At 46.6% G+C, this 23,607-nt stretch overlaps 1 protein-coding gene across 1 annotated transcript; it reads right to left on the bottom strand.

Annotated features, from left to right (window-relative positions):
- Positions 1-218: 218 nt before the first annotated feature.
- On the bottom strand, positions 219-22,235 carry Dhcr24 (24-dehydrocholesterol reductase). The gene is made up of 9 exons (XM_013022216.1): positions 22,212-22,235; positions 19,751-19,906; positions 14,744-14,849; positions 14,052-14,170; positions 12,081-12,344; positions 7,526-7,669; positions 3,355-3,552; positions 2,829-3,007; positions 219-2,723 (listed from the first exon to the last, which is right to left on the bottom strand). The coding sequence occupies exons 1-9, from the start codon at positions 22,233-22,235 to the stop codon at positions 2,570-2,572; spliced, it is 1,344 nt and encodes a 447-aa protein (XP_012877670.1). The 3' UTR covers positions 219-2,569.
- Positions 22,236-23,607: the final 1,372 nt, after the last annotated feature.

Here is a 23,607-nt window from a genome sequence, read left to right as displayed (position 1 = left end):
ACATTTTCATTGCTAGACAGACCCAAGTCATCAGTCTTAAGTAAAGTCAGATGGGACTAAGACCCAAATGTATCACTCACCCATACATTTTTAGCTCTTGCCTGTGGATACCTGGGTTCAGAAAGAATATCTTAGTTGGGAACTGCACAACCTACATCTGAATCCTGGTCTGACTGTACTGTTGTCTCTTGATAAAGAAAGGACAAAGACTATCTTCCAGGTCAAACTTTATTTTTACAGAAGCGGCAGACCCATAGCCACAGGAGTGTGTTTTAGAGAAGGCACAGTACCTGTGGCTACAAGATCCTGATGGGGGAGCCTCATGCCTTTTTCCTTGGTCTCTATGACCAAAGAGGGGGAGGGGGAGAATAAAGATTACACACCACACACTTGCACACCCATCCCACCCGTCTCTTCCCATTCAATAACACCAACAACACATCATCCTAGCCCCAGCCCAAGGGCTCTGGATGGGTAGAGGCTGAATGTTCCTTTCCACATGCCGCTGGCACCAACTTGAACCCTACCCAAAGCCACTGTGTGGACAGATAAGCTGGATCTCAGCTCACCATTCTGGAAGACTGCCTTTCTAGGCAAGATGCTACTAGAACCAAACTGTAATCGGAGGCTAGTGTGATCATAACCTTCTAAGCCCTAGGTCCTGGGTAGGGTCTTTGATGGACTGGATTTTGGCTATGGGTCTAAGGGAGATATAAGCTTCAGGCATCTGGTGAAATGATGGCATGCTCACTGTTGGACTGATCTAGCTCAGGATAACCATTCATCTACAGCAAGTAGAGTCATCAGTCTAGTACCAAGCCAGAATACACATGGACTTATTAGCAGAGCCCACGGCAAAATCTGCATGCTCTGCAGACTGGAGTGAGACTTACTTTTTCCTGTCTCCTCCAGAGGCCAAAAGACTAAGGGGATTCTCTTGCTTTCTGAGTGCAAGTGGACCAATTCCCACAGACCATGCTGACACTGCAACACGAGGCCATGGGTGGTGGGATTCTAAGAGGATTTTGGCACCTGAAAGGACAAGATGGACACTTGCCTGCCAGTCATAGATGAGCCATTCCGAAAATGGGATGGGAGCTGGCCCTGGGCTGAAAGAAGGACTGTAAATGATGAACTATCCCTAAACGTCACCTGGATTGTTTAGTCTTTCTCAGAATTTCAACACAAAACAAGGTTTTCCATGAGTTTTGCAACCCTGGTATGTGAGGCAGAAAGGCTCCAGGGAGGTCTTATCTGTACCAATGTGACAGGTGAAGAAACTGCAGCTTGCAGGGACAAATGACGTGCCCGTGGCCACACAGCCTGGTGACAGCAGAGCAGGGACCAAAAGCCAGGTCCCTGACTCCAACGCATCAAGGCTGTGACCAGCCTGGCTCAGCTCTTGAATTCTGGCTTCCCTTCCAGAACTCCATTCCCTTTCAGACTGTGGGTTCTCAGCAGGGCGGGGCAGTTCTTAAGCTGAAGTTGCACAAACAACCACACTTCAGTAACAAGGCAGAAAGGACCTCAGGAGGTTCCTTCCCTCTGGAACGGAAACGGAGCTAACTTTCTCTGAGCTCAGGATTTGTTAAGGCACTGAAATTAGCTACAGCTGGGGCAGGGGAACAAAAAGGGGAATCAGGGGCTAGAGAAATCAGTGAAGCTCTTTGCTTCCTGCCCCACAGTGAGCCTCCTAATGGAAGCACCATGGAGAGTGCCACTTTCCCACTAGGTACCACCCCCTCCCCATCTGGCAGAGCAGCGCACATGGCCCACTCTAGTGGTGCGGGGGTATGAGGAGGCTGGCGGGCTAGAGCTAGGAAGAATGGGCCCAGGCCAGGATGGAATCCATCTCAAGATGCCTTCTACAGGAACACAGTAAACAAGAGTGGATGTGCAGATGGCTGGGGCAGCCAGCAGGCCCAAGCACACAGGAGAAAGAGGCAGGATGTCACCAGAGATGACAGAGGGAACTTTGGAATGGACCTGGCTTTGGCACAGCACATGGGCCTGCCTGTCCCACATGCAGCCCCCCTGAGATCCAAAGAGTCAGAGCCTTCCTTCTCCCTGCAAGGGGCTCTTCTGGCTGACCCAGGCAGTGGCATTGCTATTCCAGGGTGTCCCCTTCATCATTCTAGCCAAACCTGTGCACAGGTGACCTAATCTGGGAGAGGGGGGAACTTTCTGGACTCAACCACTGAGTCCACAGTACTTTAGTCAGATGTGATGCTGAAGAGGAAGCAATGAAGAAACAGCTACTGCTTCTGGAGCTTCTGTGTGACAGGTGCTTGACTTAGAAGATATCCAGCAAGTAGGATAGATGAAGAGACTGGGGCACAGAGAGTTCTAAACTGGGACTTGCACTCAGATTTGTCGGATTCCAAATCCCATGGTCTTTCCACTAGCCTGAGCTATCCTGGAAACTCGGCTTCCCAGAAGCAGCACTGTCTGGGTAGGATTTCTGGTGGGGTTTCATTCTGAAAATGTGGGTCTGAGAAAGCAGCCAAGCTGGAGCAAAGGGAAAACGTTTCCACTGCACTTGTTGGTCTCTCCGGGCGACAGGCCCCGGTCAGTGCCTGGCAGCCTTGCAGATCTTGTCATATACCTCGGGGAAGGCCTCCTGGCAGCCTAGTTGCTTCCGCAGCTTATGGTACAAGGAGCCATCAAACATCTCCCAGAACTCCTCTCTGTTCATGTAGCAGTCGGCGTACAGCATCTGGAATCTGCACAGGAAAACACAGAGTGAGGCTACAGGAGGCAGCATCAGGAGAGGATGTAGGGAGGAGAGGTGGGTGAGAGGCTGTACGGCTGTGTCCTGAGCCACTCACCCATGCACGCTCCGCACAAACTTCTCCAGCTGCCTCATGCAGGACCTGGCCTCGAAGTGCTTCACATGTGGCTCCCCGTAGGCACCAATGTCCACGTACAGCTCTGTCTCGTCTCCCTTGGGGTGCACCAGGCCCGGCTGGCTGGGCAGGATGAATGGGCACAGCCAGATGGGGTAGACCTAGAGAGGTCAGAGAGGTGGGTATTGGGGCTTTTATTCCAGTGGGTGACAGGCTTGTGCCTATATTTCACCACTTACTCAAAGGGAAGCTTTGCAGCCACCCTCTAGGGGCCCCTTGGCAGCTTGAGCCCTGGCTGAGGCACTCTGACTCCCCCCTATGGGAGTGCTCACCAGCAGGCCCTATGACCAGCAGTGAGTAGGTCAGGCCTCTGAAGCATGGGAAGGCCATATCTCATTTTATGGCTGGGCAAACCAAGGTCTGGAGGGTTAGGGGTACCAAGGTGTGTCCCCTAAGCTCAGGGTAGAAGGTGTGTCTCCCATGGCCTTTGCCTGTCTGCACAGCTCACATGGATGTCATTGTGGAAGGTGTGCAGGGCCTGGATCAGGCACTTCATGGGCACCAGCATGTCCTGCACCACGTGGTGCTGCTCGTAGAGCTTGCGCAGGGTCTCGCCCTGGGTCAGCTTCAGGAGGGAGATCTTGGGAGGAACCATCCAGCCAAAGAGGTAGCGGAACACAGGGTTGTTTCCAAAGGGGATGATATCCTGAAACACAAAGGGTGGGGATGGGGGAAGGAGCCAAAGGCAGAGCATTTCTACGTGCAAAGGGCTGGGGCCAGATCCTCTTTCCACACTCAACATACACAAATTCAACATACACAAATCAGGGCACTTTCCTTCCCAGATCAGGAGGGCTTGAGGGGACCTGGGGCTTTGCCTGGGAGAACCTCAGTATCTCAGCTCTGGCATTTACCAACTGTGATGGCCTTGGGCTAGTTACTTATTGCTTCTATTTTACCTTCTTTATCAATGGAAAGGGACTTAGGAGGCTAATAAGACAATGTGTCGAGACACTAATGCCTAGAACAAAATGAGAAGTTGGCCATCAATCCTGGACTCCTTATTGAGGTCAGAATGGCTGGCACAGAGCAGGCACTGAGCAAAGAATATGGGGGAGGGGGGCGGCAACAGGGGGGGGGGGAGAGATAATCACAGAGCTCAAGCCAGTTCCCTAAGGTCATTCCTCAGGGAACAGCTCCAACTGGGTTGGGAGAAGTGGGAGCCCTACTTGCCGATTCCTTGCTCAGAGCCTAACCATTTTCCTGCCTCCCTGGAAACTCTGTCCTCAAGTCATGAGGAAAGAACCGCCTCCATCTCCTTTGTCTGCTCCAGCCAGCTCCTCCCTGGAGGTCTTCTTCACCTGCCTCACAGCCTGCCTTCTGGCTTCCAGTCTTGATGTCTTCCCAAGTGCCACTGTCTCCATAGTTCCCACTGCAAGCATCACCTGCCCATCCTCCCATGTAGCTACACACAGGCACACATAGGCCTCATTGTGAGCTCGGGACCATGAGTCTCAGCAGTCTCAGTGCTGGCCAGCTGATCCTGGAGTGTACCAACTGTTGAATTCCCACTGTTAGAGACAACTGACATATCCTCCTTCCCTGAGTTTTCAGCAATCCTGCCCCAGCTGAAATCATGCCTCCCATTTCACTGAGAAATTACAGGCCATCAAAAGGGAGTACCCGCTCCCTCCCACGACCAAGTCATCCCCTCGTTCCTAGTGACCCTCCCCAGTTAGTTGTGCAGCTTCCTTCCTATTATGCTTCCACCATATGGCCAGCTCAGTACCTGGCACAGGAGCATCCCCACTTTCTCCAAACACATCCTTTCCCTCACAGTCACTCTTCCCCTCCCATCAACAAACAGCATAGGTTTATTACCATGCCTCACCTCTCCCATCTTAAATCTGGCACAGACACAAGGCACCTTCCCTTGGTCCCACACCCCTGCCCCAGGTCTCTGTCACTCAGTGTCCACAGATACTGCCTGGCAGGAAGCCTCTCAGACTGGTTCTATCTCTACATCCTTGTCTCCTATTCTCTTTAGAACCCATAGGTCAGGGCTATCCTCCTCAAAGTCACTGATGATTGCTCCAGGGCCAAGTCCCAGAGGCCATTTCTCTATCCTCATCCCTCTCAGCACAGGACATAGGTGCTCATCTTAGTCTTCTTTCTTTGTGTGTCAGTCATGGGGCTTGAACTCAGGGCCTGGGCACTGTCCCTGAGCTCTTTTTGCTCAAGATTAGTGCTCTACTACTTTGAACCATAGCTCTACTTCTGGTTTTCTGGTGGAAAATTGGAGATAAAACACCAGTGCCTAGCTTTTAAAAATATTTATTTTATTTTTTATTGTTACTAAAAAGGTGATGTACAGAAATATGGCTGTGTATGTCAGGTAAAGAGTATATTTCTTTTGACAGTGTCACCCCTTCCCTCATTCTTTCCCAGATTTTTCCTCCCATCCCCACCCACAAGTTGTACAGTTCATTTTCAACATAGTGTCTAGTGAGTATCACTGCTGCATTTGTTCAACTGTCTTCACCATTTCTTGCTTCCCTCTTCCCCTCCCAAAGACAGATAAATGAACAAACAAGAAAAAAGGATAAGAAAACCAAAGACAAAAAACCTCGTTTCCATTTCCTGGAGTTCATTTTGATAAATATTATTTTATATGATTCATCTTACTTTTTTTTCTTTTCTTTTCTTGGTCAGTTGTGGAGCTTGAACACAGGGCCTGGGCACTGTCCCAAGCATCTTTTGCTCAAGGCTAGCACTCTACCAACTTGAGCCACACCATCACTTCTGGCCTTTTCTGTTTATGTGGTACTGAGGAATTGAACCCAGGGCTTCATGCAAATACTCTGCCATTAAGCCATCTTCCCAGTTCTCATCTTCTTGAAACACCATGTTTTCCTAGTTCCCACTCCCTCTGACTGATAGCACCTTCTCTTCTGCTGACTTCTTCTCAAACTTTCAGGACTAGGCTTCCACACCCTTCTTTTCTTATCTATGCCCAGGGCTGTAAGTAGAACTTGCCTGTTCCTGATTGCCCACATTTTCATGTGTTGCCTCAGTCTCTGCCGAACCCCATAGTCTAGCATCCCACAGAGAAGCATCTCAAGACAACACCACAACACCATGCCTGTAATCCTTTCTCAAATTCTTCCTCCCACTTTTCATGGCAGTCAAGGGCATACTGTCCATCTGGTTCTTGGGCCTGCAACCAATCACCTGCCCACAGCCAATCTGTCTAAATCTCCTTGGCTGACCATATTTCCCAGGTCTGATATCACTTCTCTTCCCACAGTTGCTAGTCTTGACAACAGAAATCTTCCTTTCCTCTTCTATTTTCATGCCCACTCCCACTCAGCTGTCAAAGATATACACATATATTTAAACTGTGCTAGGGTTTAAATTCAGGGCCTTGTGATTGCTAGGCAGGCACTCTCATTTGAACCATACCTTCAGTCCCTAGATAATCTTTTAAAACAAAAACTAGGGCAAGTCACTTTCTGGATCCAAGTCCCCACAGACTATCTTTCACATCTCGAATAAGACATAAATCCCAGCTTGACTATAAAGAGCCATGTGATACAGCCTTTGGCGGCTGTCTGGTCTCACTCCACATCATGGCTTCAGCTAAGCAGCCTCTTGCTGCCTTCCAAACACACATTGTCTGCTGAGAAAACTCCACTGGCAGGTGACAAGGGTAGAGCCAAAGTCCTGCCTCACACAGTATATAAATATCAACAATCTAAAAAGAAAGTTAAAACATTAAATATAAGAACTGAAACCTTAAAGCTTAGAGGAAAACAGAGACATAAATCTCCATGACCTGGCATTTGGTAATATTAGTCTTAAATAAAAGAAACAACAGAATGAAAAATAGGTAAGTTAGACCTCACCTAAATTAAAAACATACATAGCAAGAGTCACCAATGAAGGGAAATGTACAGAACAGGAAAATACATGAAAATCATTTATCTGAAAAGTCTAGTATCCAGAATATGTAAAGAACACTTACATATTATCAACAACAAAAACCATACAACCTAGTTAAAATGGTCAGAAAATCTGAATATACACTTCTCCATAAAAGATAAATAAATGGCCAACAAGAACATCAAATGATGCCCAGTATCTCAAGAATAAACTATAAACTCAAACCACAATGGTATCACTTGACATTCCCTAAGATGGTTATACTAATGATTTGTAAATCAGGAAATAATATGTGTTTTTGAAGATGTAGAAAAATCAGCACCCACACATTGCTAGTAGAAGCCACCATGCTAAACATTTCAGTAGTTGCTCATTAATAAGACACAGGTGTGCCATATATTCCAGCAATACCACTCCTTACTGCCCTCCTACACTGGGAAGGATCCATCTGCTTGGTGAGACTGGAAGTTTCCCAAGGGTTGAGTGGGTCTATGTTTCCCAGAGTCTGGCTCCACTCCTGACACCCTTGGCCAGTTCCTGGCGCACACTCATTGCAGGTGACCATTTCCTCAGCTCAAAATGAAACAATGGCATTGCAGTTTTAAGAAGGTGTTGGGGTCCCTCAGGACAACACTGCTCCCTCCCTGAAGAGAGGAGAGCATGGCTACAATGCTGACTGCTCTGTTCTCTTCCTGGTGGTCAAGAGGAGCCAACAGCATAGGGAAACTGAGCCTTACCTGGAGCTCCCAGAAGATGCTGCGAGTGTGGCGGTGGTAGTAGTGTCGCAGGGGAATGTACTCAAGGCCCTCCTGGTTTGTCTTCAGGTAGTTCTCCACGTGCTTGAAGAACCAGGGCTTGTAGTAATTGCCAATGCTGTTGAGCTGAAATGACAGACAGTATTGTGATCAACCCAGAGATACATGCCAGAGCCACCAGGGAGTAACAGATATGGGCTGTTTAGCACTCCTGGCCTTTCAAAAGCTCTGTTGTGTGGATCACTGCTTTTGAGAAAAAAGAAACCCAAAAGCTTTCTTGAAAGCCAGGCACGGTCAGGCACAGCAGGCACTCCATAGCAGAGAAGCTCAAAGACTGTAAGTGGTGTGCACGGGGTCACACAGCTGGCATCTGGAAGTCCAGGGGACTTTGTGACTCCTCTCAGCTGGTGTTCCTTCTTGATGAGAATAGAGTGCAAATGTGAAGGGCAGACACTGCTACGATGTGAGTCTGTGCAGGCGAGATTCCTCCCCCTGCCCTCACAAGGCCAGCAAGTACAGTCTCTCATCACCATCTTCTGCCACAGCATTGCTGAACCAAGCTTCACAGTCTCCTGGGCTCAGCACTCCCTGAAGCCTCCTTCACCTGGAGGAAGCTCACAAGTGAGCTCACATGCTCCCTGGCACTGGGCCCTTTGCCTAAATCATACACTAACCCACTGTCTTCTTCATTCTCAAATGGTCCAAGTCTCACTGTGCTGTGTGTTCTGAGCTGACTGTGCTGCTCCCACCTCGGTGCCCTCACCTATGACATGAACTCTGGGTAGCTGCTCTTGAGGAGCAGGGAGACATCCAGGGGAAGGGGATCAGGCTTCAGAAGTCTGGGAGCACTGCCCCAGGAGCTGCTGGGGCCAGACCTTCCCAAGTCCCCCAAGCTGGATGACCTTAAGTAGGTTACACCCTGAACTTGTGTCTTGACAATAAAAACACAGGAGCTTTTCTTTTTTCTCTCTGAACAGGAGCTTTTTGAGCCATTTGGATATCACAGACACACAGACACACACACAGACACACACACACACACACGTACGTCACCAATGAAAAGGGAAGAGAAATGTACAGAACTCTTTTGTTATTTAAAAAAATAACAAAAAATCAGGACCATCATAGGAAGAGAAGACTGGAAAAATGATGGTGTGTGTGGAGGGGGTGGATCGGATTGAGTGGAATGAATACATTCCATATGTGTGGAATGGTAACAATGAAATTTCCTATATAACTAATGTCAGCTAATTGTTTTTAAGACCGTCCTGTATACTGTGATACTGTACCAAGTTGCCTTTTTACAGATAATCTTTTCTACTTACCTGGCTAATCTTATGTAGGCCCCGAACACTGCTTCCCTAGAATGGTTGGAAAGGCTGAGAGAAAACAGAGTACACAGTAGAGTACAGTACCTGGCCCACAGTGGCGAGCAGTTCTCCCAGTGGGGCCTGCCCTGCCATCTACTTGCCACACTGTTTGCTGGAACCAGGCAACCCTTTGCACTCAAGCTCCACAGGCAGCACCTGGAGCTCATCCAGGTGCCACTCTCCTGAGGAGCTTCCTCTGGGGTGGTTAGAAAACTGGGAACTGCAGTGGGCTAGGAAATTAGGGCTCAAGCATCTGTTCTCACACTTGTCTTTGGTGTGGGTCATATGGGGCTTCTACTTAGTAATGAAAGCAGACTGAAACTCAACAGGAAACAGAGCTACTTTATCTATGCCAGGAGAGGCCTGGTTGCACTCCTGGCAGTGGTACCTGCTGTAATGAACTTGAGACCTGGGGTACTGCATACAGGTGTCCTGGTACTCAGACTCAGGAACCACTGGATCTGAGAAGCCCAGGAAATCATAAAGAAGCTGGATCATCTGTTTCTCCTGGGACAGGAGTCGGCTGGGGAGACCAGAGGCCATGCAAGCTCCATTTCTAGCCCAAGTACTCCCACAGCCAAGCCTCCTCTTACAGCCTCTTCTCATAGCAGAAGTGGACCTTACTCTAGACATTGCTGGCACAGAGTTTGCAACCTTTCAAACCAGGGTATTTGCAAGAAGTGCTCCTAAAAATGAAATGCCCACCCATGCAATGGCATCTACCACTCTGTTCCCATTGGGTGTCTGGGCCTTGCTCACTGAGCACTGAGCAGGAAAACATCTCTGCTACTGAGCCAAGGAGGACTCTGAGCAAGCCCTTGGGACCATGTCTCCTTGTACGCAGGGAATCTGGTGAGTTGTTCAAATTTGAAAGCTGTACAAACCCATTTGCCAGTTAGTGAGATGGCATTTAACATATCAAATGACAGCAAAATGATGCTGGTACAGGGGGGGTGGTGATCCCCTTGATCCCTTCCTTTGGCTTTGTACTGTGAAAAGCTCTAAGGAAGAGCCTTGGAGAAGCCAGATAATCTCTCGTTTGGATGTCCCTATTAGGTGACTGGAGGCTGAGGACACACACTGATCAGGTTTCAGCCCAGGGAAGGCCTGAGCACCTGGGCTCCATGTCCAGTGTTACCTGACTGCTCCAGGACCCTCTCTTCCCTCACTACAAAGCCCTCAGGAACCTAAGTTCATGGATGATTTTAAATTCTAGAAGCGGCTATGTGAGGGAACCAACATTGAGTCGGGAATTAAGAGGCTGCTCCAGAGTTAGCATGCACCTCAGTGACAAAGCACTTGCCTATCTAGGAGCATTTGTAAGGCCTGGGAAAGGGGTCAGAATCTGCTCTGTGCTTACTGTGTTTCCTCAGGGGTCTCTTTCCCCACCTGGGCCATCTTTGTTTACCTTGAGAGGGTCACAATTCCAGGTGATTTTCCAGACCTTTCTAATTTTAAATGTTTTATTTACACAGGCATAGATCAAGACCGTTTCAGGATAAATATCCTTTGATTCACTAATTCTACAAGATATCTTCAAATTACACGCAGAAGACAAAAGATGTAATTAAAATAACAACAACAACAAAAAACTGGAAGCAACTTAAATTCCCAATGACACAGTACTTCAGTAAGCAACATGGCACTCTTCAATTCTCTGTTCTGTAGACATTAAGATAGTCACAAAGCCCTTACAATGTAGGGAGACACTTTTCACACAAAATCCAGTCAATTTCAATACAACAATAGATAATGACAAACTGGAAAACTGCAAAGACACTTGAGTTCACAAGAAACTAAAGAACTACAAATTAAAAAGAGGCCCTATTTTTAACCTTATCAGATTGGCGAAAATGAGTGATACTACCACTAGAGTTGGCAAGAATGCAGGGAAAGGCTTCTGCCACATGGCTGCAGGAAATGGGCAAGAGCACAGCTCTCTTAGGGTGTCTCACTCTTCAGTGTTCTGCTTATTGGACTTAATAACACAAACATTTGCACTAAAGGGCAAGGAAAAAGCTGGGTAGCAGATGCCTATAACCCCAGCACTTGGGAGGCACAGGTAGGAGGATCTAGAGTTCAAGGCCAGCCTGGGCTACATAGCAAGACAAAAAGCAATAAAACAAACAAAAAAGAGAACGGATAGGTGGTGTAAGAGTCTTAAATCTTCAATGCCATCTTATTTGTAAGAATAAAATAATTTTAGTCAATGCAAAATTTAAACATTCAGTAAGTGATGTAGGCCAATTATTTCCATACAACAATAAGAATGACACACAAATAGTTCTTGAGAAATGCAGAAGGGATGGTTATAATGCTTTTTTTTTTAAATTGTGAAAATACCATGTAGAGGGGCTACAATTACATGGGCAAGATAATGAGTACATTTCCTCATTCATTGTTGCCTCCTCCTTTGTTTCCCCTTCCCATCTCCCACCTCCCCATTATAATGCTTTTGTAATCAAACAACATGTATTGCAAGAGGAAGTACATTAGCAATAGTTGGCTTTGGGTCATGTTTGTAGGTCAGTCTTTGTTTAACCTCCAAGTATTGTATGTGGTATAAGTTGAACGAGTGTCCATCTGGATCCCAACGCATCAAATCAACTACTATAGAAATTACATTAGCCCTTAGGGCCTCAGTTTCCTCTTGGTGAAATGAGACTACAGCCAGTGCTGATGGATTACCTTTATAATCCTATCTCTTCAGGAAGGTGAGATCTGAGGATTGCAGTTCAAAGGTAGCCCAGGCAGGAAAGTCTGTGAGACTCTTATCTCCAATTAAACATCAAAAAGCCCAAAGTGGAGGTGTGATTCAAGTGTCAGAGCACTAGCCTTGAGTGAAAAAGTCAAGACTGTGCCCAGGCCTTAAGAATAGCACTGTCTGTCTGACACACACACACACACACACACACACACACACACACACACACACACACACTCATACAGGCAATGGGGCCACTGTGAGAAGCAGACGGTACACCTCTCAAGACAGGTCACATTCCAGCAGGTGGCAGGAGCAGAGGAGATAGAAGCTTTCATTGTCATCTGAAAGTGGGGTCAGCTGCCTAGACCCCAGGTAGGTAGACCCAGGGAGTAGCTTCATAGAGGCTCAGTCCCATCCCAACCCATGCTCCCCATCTTGTCTTAGTCTTTGCCTGGCCTACCTTGGTAGAGTCCACTTCATCTGTCATGACTCCTGTCATGATGACGGCCTCATCCAGGGAGTAGAGCAGCCCTTCTACAAAGTGGTTCTCTGACCGCCGGGATTCTTGGGTGAATTTGTCACAGATGGCCTCTAGGCCACGTACGGGTTCAAACCGCAGCTTGACATACTTCTTGGCAGGGATGATACGGATCTCAGCAGCCACCAGGAAGCCCAGGGTTCCACAGGACCAGGGCACGGCATAGAACAGGTCTGAGTTTTCAGACTGTTGAGACAGAATTGATACATGTGGAGGACTTGATGTGTGGATCCCAGGCCATGACACTTAGTCAACTGGGGAAGCTGGGGTCTCTGGGCTAATCTGTCACCATCTTGCATGATAGGAACAAAGACCTTTACCATCTGTACTTAGTTTTCCCTTGATATTTAAGCTACTATGCCCTTAGCTACTTGCCAATCATGGTTGCTCAGCAAAACAGCATCCTCCCCCTTCCATCTAGTCACAGCCACTTAAGACACAGGCTCCCCAGGAAAGAAGTCATGACTAGAAATGTCCAAAGACCCCAGATAGGGGACAAAGAGGCAAGGGATTCCCAGACCAAGCTAATCAAGAGCTAAACCCTTGCCAAGAGTCAGGATAGTAGGAGACATGAGAAAGTCTCTGGCTATAAGAGCTTTTCCCACTCCACTAGCTTGTGGGATCTCCACTCACCCCAATACACAGCTTAGAGATAATACTATCCTCTTGAGAGATAAGGAAAAGTCAATCACCCAAGAGGTGACCTGTTTTCTCTAAGGTACCCTAAAAAGTCAGCCGCTCAGGCAAGATGGCCTAACTCAGCATGCAGTGTTCCTCCTTCAGTGCCTCCTCTACTCCACAGATCTTTTCCTAATTGCAGTGTTTTCTTGTTTTGACATCTGTCTCAGGAGATCACTGCCTTTTCCTCTGGCCATTCTAATTTAGACTTTTTGATTCTAACAAAGCACCTTTCCAACAAATCTATGTCAACCCTGCATGTACTCCTTGGGGGTGGGCAGGGTAGGCTGCAGGAGGGCAGAGGCTGAGCTTGAGTGGTCTCCAGAGGGCCAGCAAAAGCCTCTGGAATAGCAGAACTGGCACAACCAATGCCTAGTTGTGTTACCAGCTCATCCTTCTTTCTGATCACAGTAGTAGTAACCAGTTGGCAACTGCCTGCCAGAATCTAGGCTTGGAGCTTCACATACAGAACCTACTTACACTTCCTGAGCATGCATTTGTCAGGAGTCTTGGCCTTGATACAGGCCTTTGTCTGTTCTCTGTTGAAAATAAATAGGTCAAAGACAGGACCCCAGTGTCAGAAAAGTATGCTTAACAGATAGGGTCTTCACCATGGTCTATCTAGCTCAGCTCAGAGCTCCCAAGCACAGTACCTTTTCCTCACTCCCTGAAAAATCCACTTCAAAAGGAGCTCATGACCATCCAATCCTAGAAACCCCCCCTTCCACATGCTAGGCCATATCTGAGTGAGGTTAATTAATGTTCCACTCTTTAGGTAAATTGCCTTAAATGACTGTGTCCCACTTTGAGTGACAGAATGAGCTTTTATTGTAACAAAGCAGTTCTTCTAATCTTTTATTCACACCCCACAACTCCTGATATACAGCTTTACTACCAATGCCTGACTTCTGCACAGTCAGTCTGGTGTAGCCCAACTGCCTGACTTTGAATCTCACTAGTGTGACCTAAGGCAAGTTTATTAATCATCTGTGCTTAAGTTTCCTATCTGAAAAATGTGGATAAAAATAGTTCTGACTTCATTGGGTGTTCAAGATTAAGTGCATTCACAATAGTGTCTAAGCACATGTATCATTCTTTTGTTATTATTATTGGTACAGCCTGCAAAGGTGTATTTGAAATGAGGCACCCTGGGAGAGCCACTTCTCTGACCCCGCAATCCTTAACACCCTTGGTATGCCCCATTGTGGAACTCACCGGAGTGCATCTCACAAAGCTGCCATCGGCCAGGACCAGCTCATAGGCAGTGCAGATGTGTTGGAACAGGCCGTACTTGTGGGATGATGACTCGATGCCTGTGCCCATGATCAGCCCCCCTACAGAGACACATGCCAGTCAGAGCTAGCAGTGATGTGCAGGGCACAGCTTACTTAGGAGAGAAGGGCTTCGATGGGAGTTGAGGGCAGGAGTTTGAGTGGATATGCATACCCTCACTGTAGCCAGCCTCAACTTAGAAGCCTGTGTGCTCACTCTAAGAGAGGCTTCAAGGAAAACTGAGGTCAATGGGGTAACAGGGAGCTGTGATCCATGGGAAGATGCTTCCCCTTGATATGAGAAGGATTAAGACCCACATATCCTCTGGGAAGAGGGACTAGAAGTATTCTGTGTGTTCCACAGGTAGAAGTGGCATACGTAAGTCACAAGGAAGCAGATTTGAGTTGGAAATGAGGAAATGCTATTGAATAATAGTGCTGTCTATTCTGAGCTGCTCAGAAATAGAGTAGTAGACAGTGAAAGCCCCATCATTGACCCCAGCAGGTAAGAGATGGTAACTTCTATCCCTGATGGAAGACTGGCCATCCCTACACCAGATGGAAGATGGCCAAGGCCCCCTCGCCCTGATCCTGGGACAATCTGACTCCTCTTGCCCATGAATATGGAGTCCTTACCTACTGTGAGGTCATCAAGCTCAGGCAACACAGGCAGGGTCCAGCCAATGGAGTTTAGCAGAGCAGTCACCTGACCCATGGACACCAGGGGTTCCACACGTACAATCTGTAGACACAGGGAAAGAGATGTTTCAGGAGAAGACCACCATAAGGAGGCTTTTCAAGCTTTCCTACTCAGCTGTGTATTCCTTCTGGAACACTACACTGCCTTTAGTTATAGTGAGTGATGAATCAAAGCCTGTCAAGTTTTTTGGTTTTGTTTTTTTTGGTCAGTCGTGGGGCTTGAACTCTTGGCCTGGGCACTGTCCCTGAGCTCTTCAGCTCATAGCTAGCACTCTACCACTTGAGCCACAGCACCACTTCTGGTTTTCTAGTGGTTAATTGGAGGTAAGAGTCTCATGGACTTTCCTCCCCAGGCTGGCTTTGAACCATGATCCTCAAATCTCAGCCTTCTGAGTAGCTAGGATTACAGGCACCAGCCACCAGCACCTGGCTTCAAATATTTTTAAATTCAGAAATCTTTCTTCATTTTGCTTATTAAAATGGTTATTTACACTTTGCTGGAATATAAAACATGTCTTGCCTGGGTGTAGGTACCACCCTAAGAGGTGAGGGTGAACGAAGACAGCACAGGAAAGTGAATATGGTCAAAATCATTTATGTAAATGTGTGAAAAACAGAATGATAAAGCCTGCTGATACTAAGAAGGGGACGGGAGATGAATGACAAAGGGTGTTGCGTCCAATCAAGGTGAATTGCATTCACCTTTGTATGTATCAAACCTCCTTGTACAAATAACTGATGCTAGTAAGTAAAATTAAAATGGTGAAACAGAAGAAATGAATGGGAAAGTGAGAAGTAAAGAAACAGAGATTAAATGATGTAGGCCTATACCTAATTTTATGCCAGTATGGGGCTTTGAACTTCAGGGCCCCATGCTTGTTCAGCTAGTGCTCTACTACTTGAGGTACTCCTCCAGCCCAGATTTTTGCTGGTTAGCTGGAGATTAGCGTCTGGTGGAATTTTCTGCCTGGGCTGGCTTTGAACCTTGATCCTGTAGGTCTCAGTCTCTTGAGTAGCTAGAATTATAGGTGTGAACCCACTATTTTGTATGTTTTATTTAATATGTTATACCCACATAAATATGGACTTACACATACATGAAACTGTTGCCTTTTTGTTTTCAAGTTAGCGTTTTGTTATGACCATACCCTTCTTTTCATGAAGCTGAGTGTGGCAGTACATTATCTGTAATCCCAGGATCTGGGAGGCTAAGGCAGGATGATGGCGAGTTCAAGCCCAGCCTAGCCTACATAGTGAAACCCTATCTCATAAACAAAAAACCCAAATAAGTATTTGAGCTGGTGGAAAATAAAAGAACATAGACTGTTACTTGCTTAGAAAAAAAAATTATAGCATTAAAGATCTATATTAAAGGGAAAAAAATAAAGAAAAAAGAAAAATCAATGGCCTAAACCCTTCACCCTAAAAAACTACCAAAAGGGTGACTGGCACTAGTGGCTCATATATGTAATATTAGCCACTCGGGAGGCTGAAAATGATGGGATTGAAGTTGGAGGCCATCTAGGGCCTACAGCTCATGGGATCCCCTCTCCACGCAAAACTAAGATGGTGGCTTCTATTTGTTATCCTAGCTATCAGGAAGCCCAACAGGTGGGTCACATCAGGTATAGCTGGTGAAAAATGAAACTTTCCTTTAAAAAAAAAAAAAGAGCAAAAATCAGTCTATAGATGTGACTCAGCAACAAAAGTGTCTGCTTAGCAAGTGTAAGGCCACAAACTCAAACCTAAGTATGGCAAAAAAGAAAAATAAACTACCAAAAGTGGCTCTACCAATTCTTTCTTCAGATAACAGAATGATTGCTTTGTTTGCCCAAGACCCTGGTGTCTTCCCCCAACACTGTAAAAAGCAAAGAAAATTAAACTCAAGTAAGAAAAAATGAGAGTAAGGAAGACCACAGCAGAAATCAATGAAATAGAAAAAAAAAATCAATGAAGTCAAATGCTAGTTCTTGAGAAGATGAGTAAAATTGATTAGCCTTAAGACAGACTGACAAGGGAGAGCAGAATCAAATGACACAATGAATGACCTGCCATAGCTCCAGGTGCTACAGATGTTAAAAGGACAATGTGGGAATGTGACAGAGTCTGTTGATAAACTGTGCAACCTAATGAACAAATGTCTGAGATCAAAGTTCAGCCAAGAATAAACTCCAAAACACTGATATTTAGTTTAAAAAATTGCTCACAAAAGAAACTCTAAGCCCAAGTAGTTTCACTTTATGGTGTCCTTAAAACTTCTAGAATAAAATACAGAAGAAAAACCTTTGTGACCTTAGATTAAGCAGAGATTTCTTAAATACAACATCAAAAGTATGAGGTACAGGGGCTGGGAAAGTAGCTCAGTGGTAGAGCGCTTGCCTTGCATGCATGAGGCCCTGGGTTCGATTCCTCAGCACCACATAAGCAGAAAAAGCCGGAAGTGGTGTTGTGGCTCGAATGGCAGAGTGCTAGCCTTGAGCTGAAGAGCTGAGGGATAGTGCCCAGAGTTCAAGCCCCATGACTGACAAAAAAAAAAAAAAAAAAAGTATGATGTGCAAAAACAGATGTTAACTGAATTTTATCAGAATTAATATTTGTTGTTTTCATAAGCATCCTATTTAAAACCAAAATTGGCAAAAGGGCTCACCCAAGGAGAGAGACAAATGGCGAATGTGCACAGAAGGTAGTAATATTTTTGTTCATATGGGAAATGTAAACTAAAACCACCATGAAATAATACACAAACAACTCTTACAATGGCTGGAGTCCAGACTAACTATGCAGCCGATTTCAGGATAATATGGACCAAAGAGAAATATTGCTGGTGGGGATATGAAATGCTGTAACCATTTTGGAAAACAATGGGGCAATTTTCCCTAAAAGTTATACATCTATCGTGTGACTTAGTCATTCCACTCCATTCCCAAACAGTCTCTTTATGTCTATAAGAAGATGATTCATAAATGTCTACAGGCATTTTATTCATAATAGCCTCAAAGTGGAAACAGCCCAAGTATCCACCAGGAGGTGAATGGATAACCAAACTAGCACGTCCACCCAAAGGAACACTATTCAGCAAAAAATAAAGAGTATCCAGTATTGATATTGCTTCAGTGTGGATAAACCTGAAAATTACTACTAAAGAATCTATATATACTGAGTGATTCCAATTATATCAAACTCTAGAAGCAGATCACTATTTACCTAAGGATGAAGGGGGACAGCAGGAAGGAATTAACAGGTGGCATGAGAAAACTTTTGGGGATGTTAGTTATGATCAATTTTCTTGATTCTAGTAATAGTATCTCATGTGTGGACTTGTCAGGAGTTCTTACTTAGCTGGCTGTCCATTTGTTTCTTTTTTTGTCTGTGGGTGTGGGGCTTGAACTCAGGGCTGGAAGCTATTCCTCAGCTTTCTTGCTCAAGGATAGTACTCTACCACTTTAAGCCCCAGTGCCACTTCCGGTTTTCTGGTAGTTAATTGGAGATGAGAGTCTCACGGACTTTCCTGCCTGGCTGACTTTGAACTGTGATCCTCAGACCTCAGCTTCCTGAATAATTAGGATCATAGGTAGGAGTCACCAACATTCGGCAAGGCTGCACCTTTCTATTGGCACCGTTTTTTTACCGTATAGCAAGTATGGAGAGTATGGTCAAAGTACATTATATGCATCTATCTAAATATAATGAAACCCCTTTGTATATTTAATTTATGCTAATTTTTTTGTCAGTCCTGGGTGCTGTCCCCGAGCCTCTTTGTGCACAAGGCTAGCATTCTACCACTTCAGCCACAGCTCTACTTCTGGATTTTTCTGAGTAATTTATTGTAGATTAGAGTCTCACAGACTTTCTTGCTTGGCTTTGAACCATGATCCTCAGATCTCAGCCTCTTGAGTTGCTAGGATTACAGGTATGAGCTATGGTGCCCAGCTCAAACCTGTTTTTGTTTTTTTTTTAAGGCAGACATGCTGTCATAAGAAAACTGAAGCACTAGCAAGTAGATTTACCATTCACAATAACTTCCTATTATTGAACATTTCATTATCTTCAGAGAGAAATAAAGGTGTAGCGAGGTATGGTAGCACAGGCCTGTAATCTTAGCAGTCTAAAGGCTGAGGCAGGAGGATTGCCAGTTTGAGGCCTAGTGAGTTCCAGGGCAACCTTGGCTATGAAGTGAGACCCTGATTTAAAAAAAAAAAAAAGAAAAGAAAAGGAAAGGACAAAAGAAGTGATACAGCCTATCTGAACTGGGAATCAATTAAGCCAGATTTTAAGTAGAATTATTAGATGAACCAAAGAGTATGCATTTTGGGGACTATTCAGCAAGTGAGTGTCTTAGGATCCTTGCCACAAGATTTCCTCTCCCGGACACTTTTTTTTTTTTGGGGGGGGGTCCAGTCGTGGGGCCTGAACTCTGGGCCTGGGCGCTGTCCCTCAGCTCTTCAGCTCAAGGCTAGCGCTCTACCACTTAAGCCACAGCACCACTTCCGGCTTTTTCCTTTTTGCTTATGTGGTGATGAGGAATCGAACCCAGGGCCTCATGCATGCAAGGCAAGTGCTCTACCACTGAGCCACCTTCCCAGCCCCACACTTACTTTTTTTTTTAACCAGCATACCTCCTTACCAGGAAGAGCTAAATAAGTTCTCCTTTGCTTCTCATTTCAGCCTGATTTTCCATCGACTATTTATAGATAAATGAGGAGAGTCAAAGAATCTGGAGCTCTCACTGGCCTGTCCAGTGGATGGGACTGTGACTACTATCTCCCTCTGGGGGGCTGGGGGGCTTGGGAGCACAGCAGTGTGGGGCAGGGATTCCCCTGATGACCATGGGTCTTGGTCCTATCCACTCTAGGATGCCTGGGTTAAACTCACCTTGCTCATAACTCCCCCCCAGTACGGTAATGCCTGCCCTATTCCTAAATGCAGCGGATAATACACTCTCACCTGCTTCTTGGTGTCCACTTCCAAAATGTCCATCAGGTTGATCATGATGTTTTTGTGCGTCTTCTTGTACTTGCCAACTCGCAGTGAGACAGTGAGCCAGCCGGGGCGACCCGTGCACATGAATGTCTTGCTGCCCTGCTCCTTCCATTCTCGTACCTATAACCATGGAACAAGGCTGAGGTGGCCCCTTCAGGGACCAGAGTAGCTCACAGCTGGGAGGGAGCTGGAAGAGATGCCCCTTCACTTAGGCCCCGGGAGGTATGGCTGCCCTCTCTATCCTGCTTATCTTTTCTGCTGATAAGACAGAAGAGCCAACTTGTTGCTATACCACAAGGCAAAAACCAGTAAGATCAACGCGCTTTTGAAAACATTATCTTACAAGCGCAGGAAAGATTTTGTAAAGATAATGAGAGCAATAGTCATTTCCTGGAGGCCCCCACTGGGCTCAGCACCTATCTACACTGGTTTGCTAATACTCATAACAATCCTAGGAGTTTGGGCAACCCCTTTTGCAAATGAGGAAAATCAAGAGGCAAAAATAACTTGTCCATGGAAGTGGCTCTGTGGCTCAAGTGGTGGAGCGCTAGCCTTGAGCTAAAGAGCTGAGGGACAAAGTCGTTTAAATAAGGATACAGGTGGACCCGTTGCAATGATGAGAAGTACAAGTTGTCATGTGGAAAACGAACTTTACAACTTTGATGGGGGGGGGAGGATTGGGTGGGGGGGCAGGGGGAGGCTGGGAAGGGATGTGAAGGGTAAACAGAGGAGGCTACAATGCTTGATAAGAAATGTACTCATTATCTTGCCCATGTAATTGTAACCCCTCTGTACAGTATGTTCACAAAAAAAAAAAAAAAGAGCTGAGGGACAGTGCCCAGGCCCAGAGTTAAGCCCTATGATTGATCTCACACACACACACACAACTTGTCCGACCAAGGTCAGACAGATAGAACCCAGATTTACAGCCAGGACGGTAACTACAGGCCCATAGGATAGATAGGCTTACGGTCAGTCACAGAAGAATGGCTAACACCTATGAAGGCTGATTCTGTGCCAAACCCTGTTCCAAGCACGTGCTAATTCTCGTACCATTCAAGCAAGTAAGAAGGAAAAGGGAAGAACCACAAGCCAGTGGAAGGTGTGCTGTTGGCAAAGCTTTAACTGTAGGTAACTAGGACACAAAACACAGAACAAAGGGTAAGGGTCAGAAACCCAAGCGGAGCCATTCTGTCCATGCAGAGATAGATAAGGGATGTAGTTCTCATCTATGAGCATCAATTCCTTCTTCTACTTCTAACAGTCCAGGTTCTGTTGGTTCAAGCCAGGCTGATTCTCTTCTACTCCTATAGGCAGGCACATGACAGGTCTGATGCAATCCTTTTGGCTAAAGTAAACATTTTAGGTATTGGGTTGTCACCCCAGTCACACTAATGAGACCGTTCTAGATACTCTCTCTTTACTGGGGTGGCTAAACTGGCTGGATCTAAAACCAGAAACAAGGGGCCTCCAAGGAAGACAGATGCCCTGGCAAAGGAAACCCAGAGAAAGCAAGAGTCAGGACATGGCAGATGGAGAGAAAGATGAAGATAGGGATCTTGGATACAGTCATGCCTGAGCCATTTTTATTCCTGGACTTTTTATTCTAGAACCTGAGCCAGCAAAGCCCCTTTTATATCAAGCCAGTTTAAATTAAGTTTCTATCTTTGCAGCCAAGAATCTTGCTAAATACTGGTCAGGCAAGCTGTTCAACACAGGAAAGGGCTTTCCTAAGATCAGATACTACACACAAGAGGTAGAGGTTATTTAAGGTGCAGGGTGGGGGTGGGAAGAGAAAAGGATTCCTGTGAGTTGGGGGTTAAGGGTGAAATGTGGTATTCTATGACCACGTGGGCCTAGCCCTGCCCAAGTCTGCAGAGGTGTGAGGGAGTGGGTGCTGTATTCAAGCTGGAGGATGTGTTCATCTTGTATTCAAGCTGCATTCATGCTGTATTCAAGCAGGGGGTAAAAGCCATAGAGCTTGAAACACTGTACTGAGTCCTATTGGAAGATAAACAAGGCTGGTAGGGAGGCAAGGTCAAGGACAACAACATAGTTTTAGGATTATGTGTAGGCCAAAGAGAGATAGGGAAGGCTCAGCAAAAAAGCAAATTGTCAGATAGGTATCATACCTAGGCACGCAAGGCATGAAGCAACAGAACCAAGCTTGCAAGGTGGAAGAGATGAGGAAAGGAAAAAATAAACGAGACTCTTATCTCCAATAAACCACAAGAAAACTGGAAGTGGCGCTGTGGCTCAAGTGGTAGAGCACTCGCCTTGAGCTGAAGAGCGCGGGGACAGCACCCAGGCCCAGGCTTCAAGCCCCACGACTGAGAAAAAAAAATGTGGAGCTTTCAGGCTCTGAACTCAAGTTAACCTGAGTTAGCCGCATTTACAAGCTCTGAGGTCCTGGGCTCTGACTCACAGCTGCAACTTCAATCTTTCCCATTAGCACAACAGGTAGCATTTATACTAGGATAGCGGTAAGGACTATAGCTAATGGTGTCAGGGGCACAGGGCAGTTTCACCATAGGGGTTGGGCTGGCCAGACTCCTTGTTTTTTTTGTATACAGTGAATCCTGTTTCATTTAGTTTAGTAAAGAGCTCACTAAGTTGTCTTGAGCCTGGCCTTATGAGCCAGAGGTGGTGAATCAGTAAAAGTCTCTGCTAGGAGGGATTGGTCTAATTCAGCCAAGGCAGTGAAGCACAGGTTCATAGTTTGAAGGGGGGGTGGAGGGAGTGGGGGAGGAATGGCAGGTAGATCAAGGATCTAATTTAGATCAAGCATCTAAATTAACCAGCACAACAGCTAGGAAGTAAGATGCTAATGGAGAGGGAGGGCAGGCTGAGCTCTGAAGCCTGGGTTGTGAGCTGCAAACCTCAAGGCAGCAGTGCAAAGCACTTCCAGAACTGCATTCTCCTCCCACTGGGCCAAGGTCTAGCCTGTGGTTGCTTTCTGCATCCATACTTAGGATTTAGTGTGGGGTACACAGAGCCTGGAGAACACACAGGCTGCTCCACCTGCCTTGGGGGAGGGGGAGTGACAGCAGCAGGAAACATACAAGCTCTCAGCAGCCTGATGCCGTGCCCTAAGACAGGAACATAAGGAGAGGCAGAGAAAGCCAAGAAACCACTCAAGCCCCAAACCTATGCCAGCGCTGGGATGTGGTGATCGATACTTCGCTGTAGCTACAAGCAGGATCCCAGGCCCCGTGGGCACCAGCAATCGGGGAGCGCATGCGGTTACTGGGCGATGGGCTACTGCATTTGTCAAGAGTGAGTCCTCTGTCGGTCAGGGCTGAGTGTCCATCCCAGGTTGGAGGCTGGATTCTACCTCCTTGCTTTCATCCTCTACCCTACACAGCAGCTTGCTGCTGCAACAGGAACTCGAACCGCCAACCTGGCACCAAGGCCCCTCTGCAATCTACCTCCAAGTGAGTTTCCAATCTTCTTCTTTTGGGTGCCTTCACTTCTCACCCTTCCCCCACTTCACTGCCTAGGCTCACACTTACACCAGTGTCTCACCTTAAGATACCTTCCCCAGTCCTATCCCCTACTTCCCAGCTCCACCTACCGGAAGCCTTTCCTCCTCTGGAATGCCCGAGCCAGCGAATGCTACCTGACAGTCCTCTTCCCGCTCACCCCTCCTAGGGTGCGTAGATCTGCTCGTGCCGCACCTGCCGTGCACGCACTGGGCACTCTAGAAACCTCCGAGCAGTGTTTTTTTGCCCCAGTGCCTTTGCTTATTCGGTTCAGCAGCTCCCCAGCGGGCCCCCCCCCCCGCGCCCGCGCCTTCACACGTCGGTCGGTGGCAACCCCTC

Source organism: Dipodomys ordii, unplaced genomic scaffold (genome assembly GCF_000151885.1).
Source record: "Dipodomys ordii isolate 6190 unplaced genomic scaffold, Dord_2.0 Scaffold61, whole genome shotgun sequence".
NCBI lineage: Eukaryota > Metazoa > Chordata > Mammalia > Rodentia > Heteromyidae > Dipodomys > Dipodomys ordii.
Note: the sequence above shows the minus strand (reverse complement) of the source record. Positions and strands in the feature narration are given on the sequence as shown.